Raw genomic sequence first — 17,449 nt, 5'->3', positions numbered from 1 at the left:
GTTTCGACAGACAAGCTGTCTTCATCAGGGTATAATGACAAGCACTGCGAGATGACTCATTTAAATAGTGTCAAAAGACACACACCGGTGTCTGTAATCATGGCCACGTGTGGCCTGATATCATTGGTTAATTCTCATATATTAAAATAGCATACAAAAAACATAAATGGATAGCGTACGATCACAGATACAATTTGTCTACATAAGCCTACAAACATTTACAATAGCAAAATCACAATCACAAGAATGGCTTCAGATCAAAGTCTACGTTGAGACCGAAGGGAGCAAGGGTCTTTAAATGAAAGATCCAGGCAGCCTCTCGTTTTAACAATAAATTGTTGAGGTCAGCCCCTCTCCTAATTACAGTTATTGATATGGACTACAATGTGTAACATGTTCCATGCCAATATAACGTAGAGACGAAATCGAGTGGTTTTCTTCCAAAAAGTGGGCAGCAACTGAGTAAGTCGAGTTTTTGCACCTAAATGTGCTACGATGCTCTGAGATTTGTACATTTAATTCACGCTTTGTTTTACCCACATCATTTTTACCACAAGGACAAGTTATAAGATAAATAACTGCCTTAGTGGAGCACGTGATAACACCTTTGATTGGGATCTGTTTCCCTGTTTGGGGGTGTTTGAAGGATCTACATTTATAAGTGCCATTGCATTGAGCACAGCCGTTACATTTGTAGTTTCCATCCAGTAGACGTTGTGCAGGGATATATATAACACTCCCGCCTGTGTTAACGAGAGAATCACTGACATGATGTCAGCTGGTCCTTTTTTTGTGGCAGGGCTGAAATGCAGTGGAAATGTTTTTTGGGGATTCAGTTAATTTGCATGGCAAAGAGGGACTTTGCAATTAATTGCAATTCATCTGATCACTCTTCATAACATTCTGGAGTATATGCAAATTGCCATCATACAAATTGAGGCAGCAGACTTTGTGAAAATTAATATTTGTGTCATTCTCAAAACTTTTGGCCACAACTGTACTTTGTGCATGACACAAGTAATTTTTCCAACAATTGTTTACAGACAGATTATTTCACTTTTAATTCACTGTATCACAATTCCAGTGGGTCAGAAGTTCACATACACTAAGTTGACTGTGCCAGAAAAAACAGAAAATTATGTCATGGCTTTAGAAGCTTCTGGTAGGCTTATTGACATAATTTGAGTCAATTGGAGGTGTACCTGTGGATATATTTCAAGGCCTACCTTCAAACTCAGTGCTTCTTTCCTTGACATCATGGGAAAATCAAAAGAAATCAGCCAAGACCTCAGAAAAAATATTGTAGACCTCCACAAGTCTGGTTCATCCTTGGGAGCAATTTCAAAACGCCTGAAGGTACCACGTTCATCTGTACAAACTGTCACGACTTCCGCCGAAGTTGGTGCCTCTCCTTGTTCGGGCAGCGTTCGGCGGTCGTCGTCACCGGCTTTCTAGCTGCCACCGATCCATGTTTCTTTTTTCCATTTGTTATGTCTTGAATGTACACACCTGGTTCCCATTAAGTTATTATTATTTCCCTATTTAACCCTCTGGTTCCCATGATGTTTTGTGCGTGATTATTCCTGGTATGTGTTAGTCGTTTGTGTTAGGGTTTGTTATCCCTGCGTGGATTATTTTGGCAGATTTATTTTTCAGAGTAAAGTACGTTATTTTTACTCAGTTCTGTGTCCTGCGCTTGACTCCGTCCTCACGTCCGCACAACTGACATATGACACGAACATAGTACGCAAGTAGAAACACCATGGGACCACGCAGCCGTCATACCACTCAGGAAGGAGCGTTCTGCCCCATCTCTGGATTTATATTTATGTCCCATCTCTCTATATAGATGTATGCTCCATTTATCATGTTTTAAGGTAAGACCCAGATGCAGACTGTGTCGAAGTAACAATGTTTATTACAAGAACAGGGGCAAAGGTACAGGATGGCAGGCAGGGTCAGGTCAGGCAGAGCTCGGTAATCCAGAGTTGTGGGGCAAAGGTACAGGACGGCAGGCAGGCTTAGGGTCAGGGCAGGCAGAAGTCGGTAAACCAGAGTAGTGGGACAAAGGTACAGGACGGCAGGCAAGCTCAGGACAGGCAGAAGGGGCAAAGCCGGGAAAAAACTAGAAAAGGAAGACACGACTAAGACAAGACAGGAGCGAGGGGAAAAACGCTGGTAGGTTCTACGAACAAAACAAACTGGCAACAGACAAACAGAGAACACAGGTGTAAGTACACAGGGGATAATGGGATAGATGGGCGACACCTGGGGGGGTGTAGACAAGCACAAAGACAGGTGAAACAGATCAGGGTGTGACACCATGTCTCTATATAGATGTATGCACCATCTATATATATATAGATGTATGCACTAGGTCTATTATGACAAATATATAGAACAGTCATAAATGACTTATAAACAGCATATCTGAGGGCATGAAGTTGAACTTTCTGCTTTTGACGGAGCATGTACTTTTTCAGAATAATGTGCATACTGTTTATTTAAGTTTCTTGTGAAAGTGATGAAGTTTCATTTAAACTAGATTTCATCACTGGACTCGTAACGGTTGGCTTTGACACTCTGAACAAGGAAATATAGTGCATTCTTTGCCCTCAGCCCTGAACTCTCTTTGCTAAACTCACTGCCAAGTTGAGTCTTGATCATGCTTAGGAACTGGCACTGCTATCCTTTTTTCCCCTCAGATGTTCTCAGCGTTTTACACTGGAAAACTAGGAATTCATTTTGAAATGTTAGAGGGTAGCATCTGAACTTGAAATGGAGCTGCATCGGATAATTACATGAGACTGGTGTAAAAATTGATTAATTCTCCAAATAGTAATGTCAGATTGTTTGGTCATGAGTTGGCAGTGTGGAGAAGCTGGCTAAGGGGAAATCTGACATGCCTAATATGCCCTCAAGAGGGGAATGTTTCCTTGAAAATGTTGTTTCGTGTCATATTAGATTTCAGTGATAACCGAGTTGGGTCATAAATTACATATTTTTTAGCAGAAGATAGGCAGAGGAAGTCAACAACAAATATTTATAATATATAAATAGAGATTTAGAACAGTCATCTCTGTCAGCCCTGAGACGTCCGGACTACAGTATGCCTGGGGTCTTGTTCTGTGGAAAGGCTGTGGTCTTGGAAATAGTCAAACCGATACGGCTTGTTTATAGTTGTGCATGGGTCCAAAAACACCCAATTATTCTCACTTTCTCTCTCTCTCCTCCCTGTCTCCCCCTCTTCTCTCTGGAGCGTTACGTGGATGGGGGAATCAGTGACAACCTTCCTCAGTCAGAGCTGAAGAACACCATCAGCATCTCTCCGTTCTCCGGCGAGAGCGACATCTGTCCACGGGACACCTCCTTCAACTTCCACGAGCTGCGCTTCACCAACACCTCCATCCAGATTAACCTGGACAATATGTACCGCCTCAGCAATGCCCTGTTCCCCCCAGAACCCAAGGTAGGTCGACCGCTATGACTGCTTACCAATGCGTTATGCATGGCCCTGGGAATGTGTTATGAAGTCCTTATGTAGGCCCTGTTCCCAAAGGTAGGATAGAGGATCAGGATGCCCCTTAGTCCCATTCATCAGATGGGTTGTTTATGACTACTTGTAAATAGAAGCTTTATGTATGGGTTATGTGTTATAAAATCCTTATTTAGGTACCCTTGAAATAGTCTAAACATTCTATAAATTTCTGTAGGAGAGCATAGTAGTCTGGTATGAGAGACTGGGCCCCTGAACTTCCACTATCCTATTCCCTGATTATATAACCCCAACTCCCCCATTTCACCCCTTACCCTGTCTCCTCTTTGGACTCCTACCCTTACCCCCCATACTTCCTATCTGAACTTTGCCCTCCCCTGTTCCTCCCTAACTCCACAGTGATCAATACTGGCAGGACATTATTGGCTTCTGTCCTTGTTGAATTACATTTCCTGTATTGCACATTCTTCTTCAGTGTCTGGATAATAACATGGGAGTCAACTTTTAGCGTCAGGTGAACTTTGCCCTCTTTGAGGTTGGTCTGTGTCTCTTGGTTCAGTTTTTGCTCTGTTATTATTGTTGCTGCAATCCAAGATCTGCCACCGTCTTTTCCCTTCATGTGTACCTGGAATGTTGTAACTGGAATTTTGGGATTAAACCCAATCCCACCGACAGAGTCATGTGCAGAGGCCCTACTTAGAAAAGGAAGTGTGTGTTTCACTTGACTCTGCCACCTTTGACATAGTGTTTACACATGGCATGCACGGACACACACATAGAAGACTCCACCCTACCTTTTCCCTCACGTGTAATAGTGTTTAACCTACCCTGACTAAATTCACACATATGTAGTGCCACTGTGAAGCTAGCTGTCCAGATACCTCTCTCCCTGTTGCTTTGTTCTTGTAGGAACACAGAATAAGGAGTAGCCAGAGAACAGAAAGAACTCTGCCACGTTGACCTTTAACCCCTAGTCAAACACTTCCTGGATTGTTGTCCATTCAAAAATACAGGAGCCTGTTGCACAGGAGAGTTCTGGCTGATATTAGTCATTCCCCTCTGTTTTATGTGGTTATAAACAGCTGTACTTGTTTAATACGGTTGTTAACTGTCAGCGATAACATGATTGCTAATCAGTCAATGGTAGTGATAGTTATAACTAATTACATAATGTGAGATCATGCTCTGTATCGTGTGTGGGTGGGTATATCTGAGTCCCAATGATCCTGTGATTTGATTATGAGTATGTCTTATATTTATTCAATTGACCTCTTGCATATGATCCCCTACCTCAATCGGTATGATCTATGTGTTTTCTTTGACAGGTCATGGCAGAGATATGCCAGAGTGGCTACAAGGACGCCCTTCGCTTTCTTGAGGAGAACCGTGAGTATTACTTGCCTTTGACAGTAATAGTGGGCTGTGCTAAGATCATAAGCTACTGTGATATACAGTACATGCAGTGAGCATCAATGATGTACAGTGTTCAACATGAAGTATGGAGTAAACCAGCACTTATTTATGGGGTAATATTTTGATGCTGTGTTACAAAGATGATGAATGTATTGTTTATGATGTCAGATCTGCTGAAGCTGGAGTGTCCGACTGCCGGCCCCAACCTATCAGAAGCCATACACACCTGCTGCTGCAAGCCCACCGCCACGGAAACCACTAAGGACTGGATGCTCCGCCGGCTCCGCCTCCTGAGGAAGCGGCACTGGTGGCTGGACGAGCAGATTGTTGACAACCTGCCTACCCAAATCAAAAAGGTAGATAGGAGCTTTTCTGCTCAAAGCTGTTAGAAACTGTTGTTATCTAGTTATAACACTGACATTAACATTGTGTTTGTCGCTGCACTCTTGTCAGTGACGTGTGGTTGTTGTGTGTATCTGAAAGTCATCTGAGGCTGTGCCCGTGTCAGCGAAGTGTGACATATTGGGTCTCTATGACTGTAGTGTTCTGTGAGGCGTGCCAGCAGAAGCCGGGTCTGTATGCTCAGGTGTCCGAGATGCTGCCGGTCAGAGTGGCCTCCTACATGCTCCTGCCCTGCACACTACCTGTGGTATCAGCCTACTCAGTGGGCAAGAGGTAAGTCTACATCCTATACCACTACTAGTGCTACCTACCACAAACCAACAAGTCCTCAATGAACTCAAAGCAGTCACAGTAGCTCAAACAGCAGCCAATGACAACATTAATGCAAACAAGTCAGCTTCTAAAAAGCCCTGAACTAGCCTTTAGCATAATTATCCTTTAGCATAACTATCCTTTAGCATAACTATCCTTTAGCATAACTATCCTTTAGCATAACTAGCCTTTAGCATACAGCAGCCAATACCTTCAAACTAGCCTGACAGCAACCACTGACAACAAAGTAGTCTTTAAAGTAGTCACTAGCCCACCACAGCAACCAAATAACACTGTGAACGCAAACAGACTAGGAATACAAACAGGTTTCCTACTAAATACAATCAATTTGAATGTGCTGCACAGGGACTCCACCTAGTTGGCAAGTCAATCGACCACAGGAATTGTTGAGAACTGGCCCCCCCACTTGGTGGTACATCACAGTACATTGACCCTTCTTGTCCCTCTCCTGTACTCCAGGTTTGTGGAGTGGATCCCAGAGGTGCCTGCAGATATGCGTTGGCTAGCTGGGGTGGCTGGGGATGTGGCTGGGAGCGTGTACAGACAGACCTGGAGAGGAGCAACAGCAGACATAACCAGGTGAGAGACATGGAGTTACTACTACTGGGTTATATTATGGATGGATGCCTGTCATACAGTATGAATAAAGTCTAATGGCCTTGTGTGTTTTTCTTTTTGCAGTGATGGTTCCCTGAGGAATTGCATGAGCCTGCCCTACCCCTGGACAGTGACGGACACAGGGAGAGAGACTGTCATCTCTCCGGGTTCGCTCTCTCTGCTCTTGACCTCCAAAGCCAATACTGGAACATCCCCACCCCCCCCCCCTTCCCACCGCCGCACCAGCCCCCTCATGCCCAGCCCCTCCCCACGACAGATCTGCTTCTTTGTTGGCTCGCAGGACGAGACTGACTGACAGTCCCATCCACCAATGAGAGGACACTGTGACTTTGTTTTAAAAGATGATAGGACAGTCCAGCTCAAGATCCCTCCCACAGGGCCTGTCTATAGGCTATAGGAACTGTGAAGGGTGGTTTGGGATGGACAATGATGGTCATGTGATTGAATAGCTTTGTGATCCAGAACTGTTGCTAAAGACACACTAATCATGTATTTTGATCACTCCACCAATCATATTTTATACTACAGTACACATTGTAAAACAATTTACCAGCTCACCACCAAAGACGTCTGCAAGTGAATTATTTTTTGAAATTATACATTTTATAACTAACTATGTCTAGATTTTCCAGATAACTTGTTGTCACTACAACTATACCTACCTACCTACCTACCAGAGGAGGCTGGTGGAAGGAGCTATAGGAGGGACCGGCTCATTGTAATGGCTGGAATAGAATAAATGGAACGGTATCAACCACATCAAACAGGGGTGGCAGGTAGCTTAGTGGTTAGAGCTTTGGGCCAGACACCGAAATGTTGCTGGATTGAATCCCCGAGCTGACAAGGTCAAAATCTGTCGTTATGCCCCTGAAAAAGGCAGTTAACCCACTGTTCCCCAGTAGGCTGTCATTGTAAATAAGATTTTTTTTTAAACATATGGAAACCACGTTTGACTCTGTTCCATTTCTTCCATTCCAGCCATAACAATGAGCCTGTCCTCCTATAGCTCCTCCCACCAGCCTCCTCTGCCACCTACCTACAGTACACAGGAGGTTGGTAGCACCTTAATTGGGGAGATGGGCTCATGGTAATGGCAGAAGTGGAATGGTATCAAAAACATGGTTTCCATGTGTTTTCTGTTCCAGACATTATTATGAGGTGTTCTCCCCTCAGCAGCCTCCTTTGCTACAGTACCTACCTACGTGTGTTCATTTAAATGTAGCATTCATTCCTAACGGACTGTTGACTTCCTTGACTATGAGCTGTGTGTTTTCCTGACTACTATTAGACAGAACCCTTGAACTGAACTATGAACTACTGTGATGAGCTGTGATGTCAAGACATTTGAATCACAATATTCTTGAAAGTTCCTTTCAGAACTTCTCTCAATGTTGACTATTGCTTTTGCACAATAACTTTAGTTGCATAGGATTCACAATTTTTATATGGCATCTTCAAATGGGTCATTTACATGAAAACTGTTTTAAAATGTATGTAGAAAATTGAGTTACAAAACCATGTTGCATCTGCAAAATCAACTATCATTCAGAGGACTAAGATGTCTAGTTTTTGGGAAAGTGTCTTATCCATTTGACATTTTCGCCAGAATTTTGTAATTTTTTTACCCCAAATTCTCTTTACTGAAATGCTTTCGGATTAAATTCTTAGGTCATTTTTTATATTTTTTTATATTTAGGAAAACCTAATTTCATATGAATAAAACACAAAATATGTTGCTGTAATTTGTCCATAAATCATAAAAATTGTATACTAGTTGAGGTTTACATTAAACTATAATATTTATAATTAAATGCTTCAGAGTTCAAGTAACCGACACATCTCAACATCAACTGTTCAGAGGAGACTGCATGAATCAGGCCTTCATGGTTGAATTGCTGCAAAGAAATCACTACTAAAGGATACCAATAATAAGAAGAGACTTGCTTGGGCCAAGAAACACGAGCAATGGACATTAGATCGGTGGAAATCTATCCTTTGGTCTGATGAGTCCAAATTAGACATTTTTGGTTCCAATCCCGTGTCTTTGTGAGACGCAGAGTAGGTGAACTGATGATCTCTGCATGTGTGGTTCCCACCGTGAAGCATGGAGGAGGTGGTGTGATGGTGTGGGGGTGCTTTGCTGGTGCCACTCTGTGATTTATTTAGAATTCAAGGCACATTTAACCAGTATTGCTACCACAGCATTCTGCAGCGATACGCCATCCCATCTGGTTCGCACTTAGTGGGACTATCATTTGTTTTTCAACAGGACAATGACCCAAAACACACCTCCAGGCTGTGTAAGGGATATTTGACCAAGAAGGAGAGTGGAGGAGTGCTGCATCAGATGACTTGGCTTCCACAATCACCCGACCTCAACCCAATTGAGATGGTTTTGGTATGAGTTGGACCGCAAAGTGAAGGAAAAGCAGCCAACAAGTGCTCAGCATATGTAGGAACTCCTTCAAGACTGTTGGAAAGGCATTCCAGGTGACAACCTCATGAAGCTGGTTGAGAGAATGCCAAGAGTGTGCAATGCTGTCATCAAGGCAAAGGGTGGCTACATTGAAAGAATCAAATATAAAATATTTGATTTGTTTAACACTTTTTTGGTTACTACATGATTCCATATGTGTTATTTCATAGTTTGATATCTTCACTAATATTCTACAATGTAGAAAATAGTAAAAATAAAGAAAAACCCTTGAATGAGTAGGTGTGTCCACACTTTTGACTGGTACTGTATGTGTTTACACTGAAAACCTCTGCCTACTTGTTCCTTTTATCCTTTACTGTTGTTATTGCACAGATGGCCCTTATCTTAATAACATAAATCACAAAAAAATGTATGATGTGACATTCTGTGTTTAAATATACTGTAACTGTTTTAAATCCTATTGTGGTGCCTCATCATTATGGAAACTATATACGTGTTTTCAATATTGCCACAGTATGTACTGTATATTGTTGTACTTTCTTTGTGGAAGTGAACAACTGAAAACATTGGGTCAATTGCAACCAACATTGAGCACCGGCTCAACATGAGGTGATCTCTCATTAAACCATCTATGGGCCGGTTTCACAGACAAGGCTTAAGCCTACTTAGTCCCAGACTAAAATGCCTGTTTGAGCTGTCTTAACTCAAAGCGACTTGCACAGATGTATCGTAAAATAGTCGTAGATTTAGCCTGTTCTGGATTAAACTAAGCCAATTGCAAGATGGAGGATTAGAGCTACTCTAAGGACTAAATTGAAGTTTAAATTAATCCTTCAAAGAGGCAGGTTTAACTTCTGCTTAGTACCTTTGGTGAGGGAACATGTACTATTTGGAACATCTAAATGAAGACCAACATGCACTACAGAGTAATAATGCATGCAAGTAACCAGATGAGTAGGTGTCATGTTTTGTCTTTCATCATGTCTTGTCCCTGTGCTTCCCTCTGCTGGTCTTATTAGGTTCTTTCCCTCTTTCTCTCTCTCTATCGTTCCGTTCCTGCTCCCAGCTGTTTCTCATTCTCCTAACGACCTCATTTACTCTTTCACACCTGTCCCCTATTTTGCCCTCTGATTAGAGTCCCTATTTCTCCCTCTGTTTTCCGCTTCTGTCCTTGTCGGATTCTTGTTTGACGTTTGCTGTTCCTGTGTCCTTGTTCCGCCCTGTCGTGTTCTTTGCCTTCTTCAGATGCTGCGTCAACAGAAGAATCCGACCAAGAATGGACCCAGCGACTACGGATTCTCGCAACACTGCCGTCGAGATCCAGGGAGCAATGCTCGGCAGACACGAGCAGGAATTGTCTGCTGCTCGTCATGCCGTTGAGACCCTGTCCGCTCAGGTCTCCGATCTCTCAGGACAGTTTCAGAGTCTTCGTCTCGTGCCACCAGCTACTTCCTGGTCTTCCGAGTCTCCGGAACCTAGGGTTAATAACCCACCATGTTACTCTGGGCAGCCCACTGAGTGTCGCTCCTTTCTCACCCAGTGTGATATTGTGTTCTCTCTCCAGCCCAACACATACTCAAGAGAGAGAGCTCGGATCGCTTACGTCATATCACTCCTTACTGGTCGGGCTCGGGAGTGGGGCACAGCTATCTGGGAGGCAAGGGCTGAGTGTTCTAACGTTTATCAGAACTTTAAAGAGGAGATGATACGGGTTTTTGATCGTTCAGTTTTTGGGAAAGAGGCTTCCAGGGCCCTGGCTTCCCTATGTCAAGGTGATCGATCCATAACGGATTACTCTATAGAGTTTCGCACTCTTGCTGCATCCAGTGACTGGAACGAGCCGGCGTTGCTCGCTCGTTTTCTGGAGGGACTCCACGCTGAGGTTAAGGATGAGATTCTCTCCCGGGAGGTTCCCTCCAGCGTGGACTCTTTGATTGCACTCGCCATCCGCATAGAACGACGGGTAGATCTTCGTCACCGAGCTCGTGGAAGAGAGCTCGCGTTAACGGTGTTTCCCCTCTCCGCATCTCAACCATCTCCTCCCACCGGCTCAGAGACTGAGCCCATGCAGCTGGGAGGTATTCGCATCTCGACTAAGGAGAGGGAACGGAGAATCACCAACCGCCTTTGCCTCTATTGCGGTTCTGCGGGACATTTTGTCATGTCATGTCCAGTAAAAGCCAGAGCTCATCAGTAAGCGGAGGGCTACTGGTGAGCGCTACTACTCCTGTCTCTCCATCAAGATCCTGTACTACCTTGTCGGTCCATCTACGCTGGACCGGTTCAGCTGCTTCCTGCAGTGCCTTGATAGACTCTGGGGCTGAGGGTTGTTTTATGGACGAAGCATGGGCTCGGAAACATGACATTCCTCTCAGACAGTTAGGGAAGCCCACGCCCATGTTCGCCTTAGATGGTAGTCTTCTCCCCAGTATCAGATGTGAGACACTACCTTTAACCCTCACAGTATCTGGTAACCACAGTGAGACCATTTCCTTTTTGATTTTTCGTTCACCTTTTACACCTGTTGTTTTGGGTCATCCCTGGCTAGTATGTCATAATCCTTCTATTGATTGGTCTAGTAATTCTATCCTATCCTGGAACGTTTCTTGTCATGTGAAGTGTTTAATGTCTGCTATCCCTCCTGTGTCTTCTGTCCCCTCTACTCAGGAGGAACCTGGTGATTTGACAGGAGTGCCGGAGGAATATCATGATCTGCGCACGGTCTTCAGTCGGTCCAGAGCCAGCTCCCTTCCTCCTCACCGGTCGTATGATTGTTGTATTGATCTCCTTCCGGGGACCACTCCCCCTCGGGGTAGACTATACTCTCTGTCGGCTCCCGAACGTAAGGCTCTCGAGGATTATCTGTCTGTTTCTCTCAACGCCGGTACCGTGGTGCCTTCTTCCTCTCCCGCCGGAGCGGGATTTTTCTTTGTTAAGAAGAAGGACGGTACTCTGCGCCCCTGCGTGGATTATCGAGGGCTGAATGACATAACGGTTAAGAATCGTTATCCGCTTCCCCTTATGTCGTCAGCCTTCGAGATTTTGCAGGGAGCCAGGTTCTTTACTAAGTTGGACCTTCGTAACGCTTACCATCTCGTACGCATCAGAGAGGGGGACGAGTGGAAAACGGCGTTTAACACTCCGTTAGGGCATTTTGAATACCGGGTTCTGCCGTTCGGTCTCGCTAATGCTCCAGCTGTCTTTCAGGCATTAGTTAATGATGTACTGAGAGACATGCTGAACATTTTTGTTTTCGTTTACCTTGACGATATCCTGATTTTTTCACCGTCACTCGAGATTCATGTTCAGCACGTTCGACGTGTACTCCAGCGCCTTTTAGAGAATTGTCTCTACGTGAAGGCTGAGAAGTGCGCCTTTCATGTCTCCTCTGTCACATTTCTCGGTTCTGTTATTTCCGCTGAAGGCATTCAGATGGATCCCGCTAAGGTCCAGGCTGTCAGCGATTGGCCCGTTCCTAAGTCACGTGTCGAGTTGCAGCGCTTTCTCGGTTTCGCTAATTTCTATCGGCGTTTCATTCGTAATTTCGGTCAAGTGGCTGCCCCTCTCACAGCTCTGACTTCTGTCAAGACTTGCTTTAAGTGGTCCGGTTCCGCCCAGGGAGCTTTTGATCTCCTCAAGAAGCGTTTTACATCCGCCCCTATCCTTGTTACTCCTGACGTCACTAAACAATTCATTGTCGAGGTTGACGCTTCAGAGGTGGGCGTGGGAGCCATTCTGTCTCAGCGCTCCCAGTCTGATGATAAGGTCCATCCTTGCGCTTACTTTTCTCATCGCCTGTCGCCATCGGAACGCAACTATGATGTGGGTAACCGCGAACTGCTCGCCATCCGCTTAGCCATAGGCGAATGGCGACAGTGGTTGGAGGGGGCGACCGTTCCTTTTGTCGTTTGGACTGACCATAAGAACCTTGAGTACATCCGTTCTGCCAAACGACTTAATGCACGTCAGGCTCGTTGGGCGTTGTTTTTCGCTCGTTTCGAGTTCGTGATTTCCTATCGTCCGGGAAATAAGAACACCAAGCCTGATGCCTTATCCCGTCTCTTTAGTTCTTCTGTGGCTTCTACCGACCCCGAGGGGATTCTCCCTGAGGGGCGTGTTGTCGGGTTGACTGTCTGGGGAATTGAGAGACAGGTAAAGCAAGCACTCACTCACACTGCGTCGCCGCGCGCTTGTCCTAGTAACCTTCTGTTCGTTCCTGTCTCTACTCGTCTGGCTGTTCTTCAGTGGGCTCACTCTGCCAAGTTAGCTGGCCACCCCGGCGTTCGGGGTACGCTTGCTTCTATTCGCCAGCGGTTTTGGTGGCCTACTCAGGAGCGGGACACGCGCCGTTTCGTGGCTGCTTGCTCGGACTGCGCGCAGACTAAGTCAGGTAACTCTCCTCCTGCCGGTCGTCTCAGACCGCTTCCCATTCCTTCTCGACCATGGTCTCACATCGCCTTAGACTTTATTACCGGTCTGCCTTCGTCTGCGGGGAAGACTGTGATTCTTACGGTTATCGATAGGTTCTCTAAGGCGGCACATTTCATTCCCCTCGCTAAGCTTCCTTCCGCTAAGGAGACGGCACAAATCATCATTGAGAATGTGTTCAGAATTCATGGCCTCCCGTTAGACGCCGTTTCAGACAGAGGTCCGCAATTCACGTCACAGTTTTGGAGGGAGTTCTGTCGTTTGATTGGTGCTTCCGTCAGTCTCTCTTCCGGGTTTCATCCCCAGTCTAACGGTCAAGCAGAAAGGGCCAATCAGTCGATTGGTCGCATATTACGCAGCCTTTCGTTTCGAAACCCTGCGTCTTGGGCAGAACAGCTCCCCTGGGCTGAGTACGCTCACAACTCGCTTCCTTCGTCTGCTACCGGGCTATCTCCGTTTCAGAGTAGTCTTGGGTACCAGCCTCCTCTGTTCTCGTCCCAGCTCGCCGAGTCCAGCGTTCCCTCCGCTCAGGCTTTTGTCCAACGTTGTGAGCGCACCTGGAGGAGGGTCAGGTCTGCACTTTGCCGTTACAGGGCGCAGACTGTGAGAGCCGCCAATAAACGTAGGATTAAGAGTCCTAGGTATTGTCGCGGTCAGAGAGTGTGGCTTTCCACTCGTAACCTTCCCCTTACGACAGCTTCTCGCAAGTTGACTCCGCGGTTCATTGGTCCGTTCCGTGTCTCTCAGGTCGTCAATCCTGTCGCTGTGCGACTGCTTCTTCCGCGACATCTTCGTCGCGTCCACCCTGTCTTCCATGTCTCTTGTGTCAAGCCTTTTCTTCGCGCCCCCATTCGTCTTCCCTCCCCCCCCCCCGTCCTTGTCGAGGGCGCTCCTATTTACAGGGTACGGAAGATCATGGACATGCGTTCTCGGGGACGTGGTCACCAGTACTTAGTGGATTGGGAGGGTTACGGTCCTGAGGAGAGGAGTTGGGTTCCATCTCGGGACGTGCTGGACCGTTCGTTGATTAATGATTTCCTTCGTTGCCGCCAGGGTTCCTCCTCGAGTGCGCCAGGAGGCGCTCGGTGAGTGGGGGGGTACTGTCATGTTTTGTCTTTCATCATGTCTTGTCCCTGTGCTTCCCTCTGCTGGTCTTATTAGGTTCTTTCCCTCTTTCTCTCTCTCTATCGTTCCGTTCCTGCTCCCAGCTGTTTCTCATTCTCCTAACGACCTCATTTACTCTTTCACACCTGTCCCCTATTTTGCCCTCTGATTAGAGTCCCTATTTCTCCCTCTGTTTTCCGCTTCTGTCCTTGTCGGATTCTTGTTTGACGTTTGCTGTTCCTCCTGTGTCCTTGTTCCGCCCTGTCCGTGTTCTTTGCCTTCTTCATATGCTGCTGGTGAGCAGGTGTCAATGTCCAGCTAACGGCCAGTGCCTTCCTGAAGGCGACCTGCAGTCTCGTGGTTCGCGGTCTCCAGTCCGTTACCTCTCTGTTGTACGAGAGGAGAGTATCCAGGTAGAATCATTATGGGGAGGGTTATTCTGGAATAAGAGGACTCTGTTACTGAATTAGCGTCGCTTTTGGGTCCTCATTCTGCAGCACAACATTTGGATAGGAGTAATCCATTAAATTACTTTGATGAGATAGCTTTTCGAGACCGCCTTCGTATGTACAAATAAAATGCATTGGAGATAATATCTTTGCTTGAGCCTAGACTTTCCTCTCTGTCTCAAAGAGGAAGGCCTTTACCCAATTCTCTCCAAGTTCTGATCACTTTAAGGTTTTTGGCATCTGGAATCTTTCATCGTGAAACTGGTGATTTGTGTGGTTCCAGAGAAGCAATTGTGTGTAGAGTAGTTCAAAGTCTGCAGGGCCATTTGTGAGCTGAGGAGTCTTTACATCAAGTTTCCTGATACTACTGACCAAGCCAACTATAAAGTGCTATTCTATGAATATGGGCACTTCCCAGGAGTGATTGGCTGTATAGATTGATGTCATGTTCCCATCAAGTGTCCATCAACTCTTGATGCTGACTGAGGAGTACAGGAAACCATAAGAACTGGTTTTCCATCAATGTTCAGGGTGTATGCACTCTTAATTTTGAGTTTTCAAACATTGTTGCCCGTTGGAAAGGTGCAACTCACGATTCAAGGATTTTTCTCAACTCTTCATTGTATGCTCAGTTTCAGAGAGGACAACACAGTGGACTACTACCTGGTGACAGTGGATATGGTCAGAGTAACTTTTTATTCACGCCATACATAAATCCCACAACAGGTGAGCAGCAAAGATACAACAGAGCTCATATCCGCACGAGCGTATGTTTGGAGTATGGAAAAACCGATTCCAATGTTTACGCAATACACTTTGTTTCAAGTGTTGGGGTAGGTTCCTTGTTCCTTGTCAAATATTTGCTTATTGGTGAAATCAGCAATCAGAAAATATCTTTAAGTAAATCAATCAAAAACCTTTATTAATGCAATTGCAGACAGAAGTTGACAACAGGAACATAGCACGCATGTTTCCGAGTAAGTTCTGCAAAATAGGAAAGGTTCCAAGTTGCTTTAATATGCTTGCAGTCAACCCCTAGTGATGTAACTGCCTACGTCAACACCTTCTACTCATGAGACCAAGCCCATGCATATACAATTATACAAACTTGCAGGAGAGACAATAGTTCCAGTGTTTTCTAAGGGCTCAGCAGTAATTTTCCCCTCCCCAAGTTGCTTTATAGTGGTATGTCTGACAGGTCTCTTATCTCTTTCACTCCCCTGCAGGGTTCTGTGTCTATGAATCTCTTTTAGAAGCGAAAGAAACGCACACCTGTTTAGACGAGGTGCTGGCTAGCGGAGTAGAACACTTAAAAAAAATAAAGGAGAGCCGCACACTCTAGGAGCTCAGATGCAAAAATATTTATGTCCAACGTTTCGACAGACAAGCTGTCTTCATCAGGGTATAATGACAAGCACTGCGAGATGACTCATTTAAATAGTGTCAAAAGACACACACCGGTGTCTGTAATCATGGCCACGTGTGGCCTGATATCATTGGTTAATTCTCATATATTAAAATAGCATACAAAAAACATAAATGGATAGCGTACGATCACAGATACAATTTGTCTACATAAGCCTACAAACATTTACAATAGCAAAATCACAATCACAAGAATGGCTTCAGATCAAAGTCTACGTTGAGACCGAAGGGAGCAAGGGTCTTTAAATGAAAGATCCAGGCAGCCTCTCGTTTTAACAATAAATTGTTGAGGTCAGCCCCTCTCCTAATTACAGTTATTGATATGGACACAATGTGTAACATGTTCCATGCCAATATAACGTAGAGACGAAATCGAGTGGTTTTCTTCCAAAAAGTGGGCAGCAACTGAGTAAGTCGAGTTTTTGCACCTAAATGTGCTACGATGCTCTGAGATTTGTACATTTAATTCACGCTTTGTTTTACCCACATCATTTTTACCACAAGGACAAGTTATAAGATAAATAACTGCCTTAGTGGAGCACGTGATAACACCTTTGATTGGGATCTGTTTCCCTGTTTGGGGGTGTTTGAAGGATCTACATTTATAAGTGCCATTGCATTGAGCACAGCCGTTACATTTGTAGTTTCCATCCAGTAGACGTTGTGCAGGGATATATATAACACTCCCGCCTGTGTTAACGAGAGAATCACTGACATGATGTCAGCTGGTCCTTTTTTTGTGGCAGGGCTGAAATGCAGTGGAAATGTTTTTTTGGGATTCAGTTAATTTGCATGGCAAAGAGGGACTTTGCAATTAATTGCAATTCATCTGATCACTCTTCATAACATTCTGGAGTATATGCAAATTGCCATCATACAAATTGAGGCAGCAGACTTTGTGAAAATTAATATTTGTGTCATTCTCAAAACTTTTGGCCACAACTGTACTTTGTGCATGACACAAGTAATTTTTCCAACAATTGTTTACAGACAGATTATTTCACTTTTAATTCACTGTATCACAATTCCAGTGGGTCAGAAGTTCACATACACTAAGTTGACTGTGCCAGAAAAAACAGAAAATTATGTCATGGCTTTAGAAGCTTCTGGTAGGCTTATTGACATAATTTGAGTCAATTGGAGGTGTACCTGTGGATATATTTCAAGGCCTACCTTCAAACTCAGTGCTTCTTTCCTTGACATCATGGGAAAATCAAAAGAAATCAGCCAAGACCTCAGAAAAAATATTGTAGACCTCCACAAGTCTGGTTCATCCTTGGGAGCAATTTCAAAACGCCTGAAGGTACCACGTTCATCTGTACAAACTGTCACGACTTCCGCCGA

General features: G+C 44.9%; 2 protein-coding genes across 2 annotated transcripts; both read left to right on the top strand.

Annotated features, from left to right (window-relative positions):
- Positions 1-1,473: 1,473 nt before the first annotated feature.
- LOC120031827 (patatin-like phospholipase domain-containing protein 2) lies at positions 1,474-5,298 on the top strand. Its single transcript, XM_038977648.1, has 3 exons — positions 1,474-3,469; positions 4,822-4,882; positions 5,078-5,298. The coding sequence occupies exons 1-3, from the start codon at positions 3,110-3,112 to the stop codon at positions 5,296-5,298; spliced, it is 642 nt and encodes a 213-aa protein (XP_038833576.1). The 5' UTR covers positions 1,474-3,109.
- Positions 5,299-5,396: 98 nt separating this feature from the next.
- On the top strand, positions 5,397-6,557 carry LOC120031826 (patatin-like phospholipase domain-containing protein 2). The gene is made up of 3 exons (XM_038977646.1): positions 5,397-5,584; positions 6,104-6,223; positions 6,326-6,557. Exons 1-3 carry the CDS (start codon positions 5,442-5,444, stop codon positions 6,555-6,557), a joined length of 495 nt encoding a protein of 164 aa, XP_038833574.1. The 5' UTR covers positions 5,397-5,441.
- Positions 6,558-17,449: the final 10,892 nt, after the last annotated feature.

The sequence above is a fragment of the Salvelinus namaycush genome, chromosome 38, assembly GCF_016432855.1.
Source record: "Salvelinus namaycush isolate Seneca chromosome 38, SaNama_1.0, whole genome shotgun sequence".
NCBI lineage: Eukaryota > Metazoa > Chordata > Actinopteri > Salmoniformes > Salmonidae > Salvelinus > Salvelinus namaycush.
Note: the sequence above shows the minus strand (reverse complement) of the source record. Positions and strands in the feature narration are given on the sequence as shown.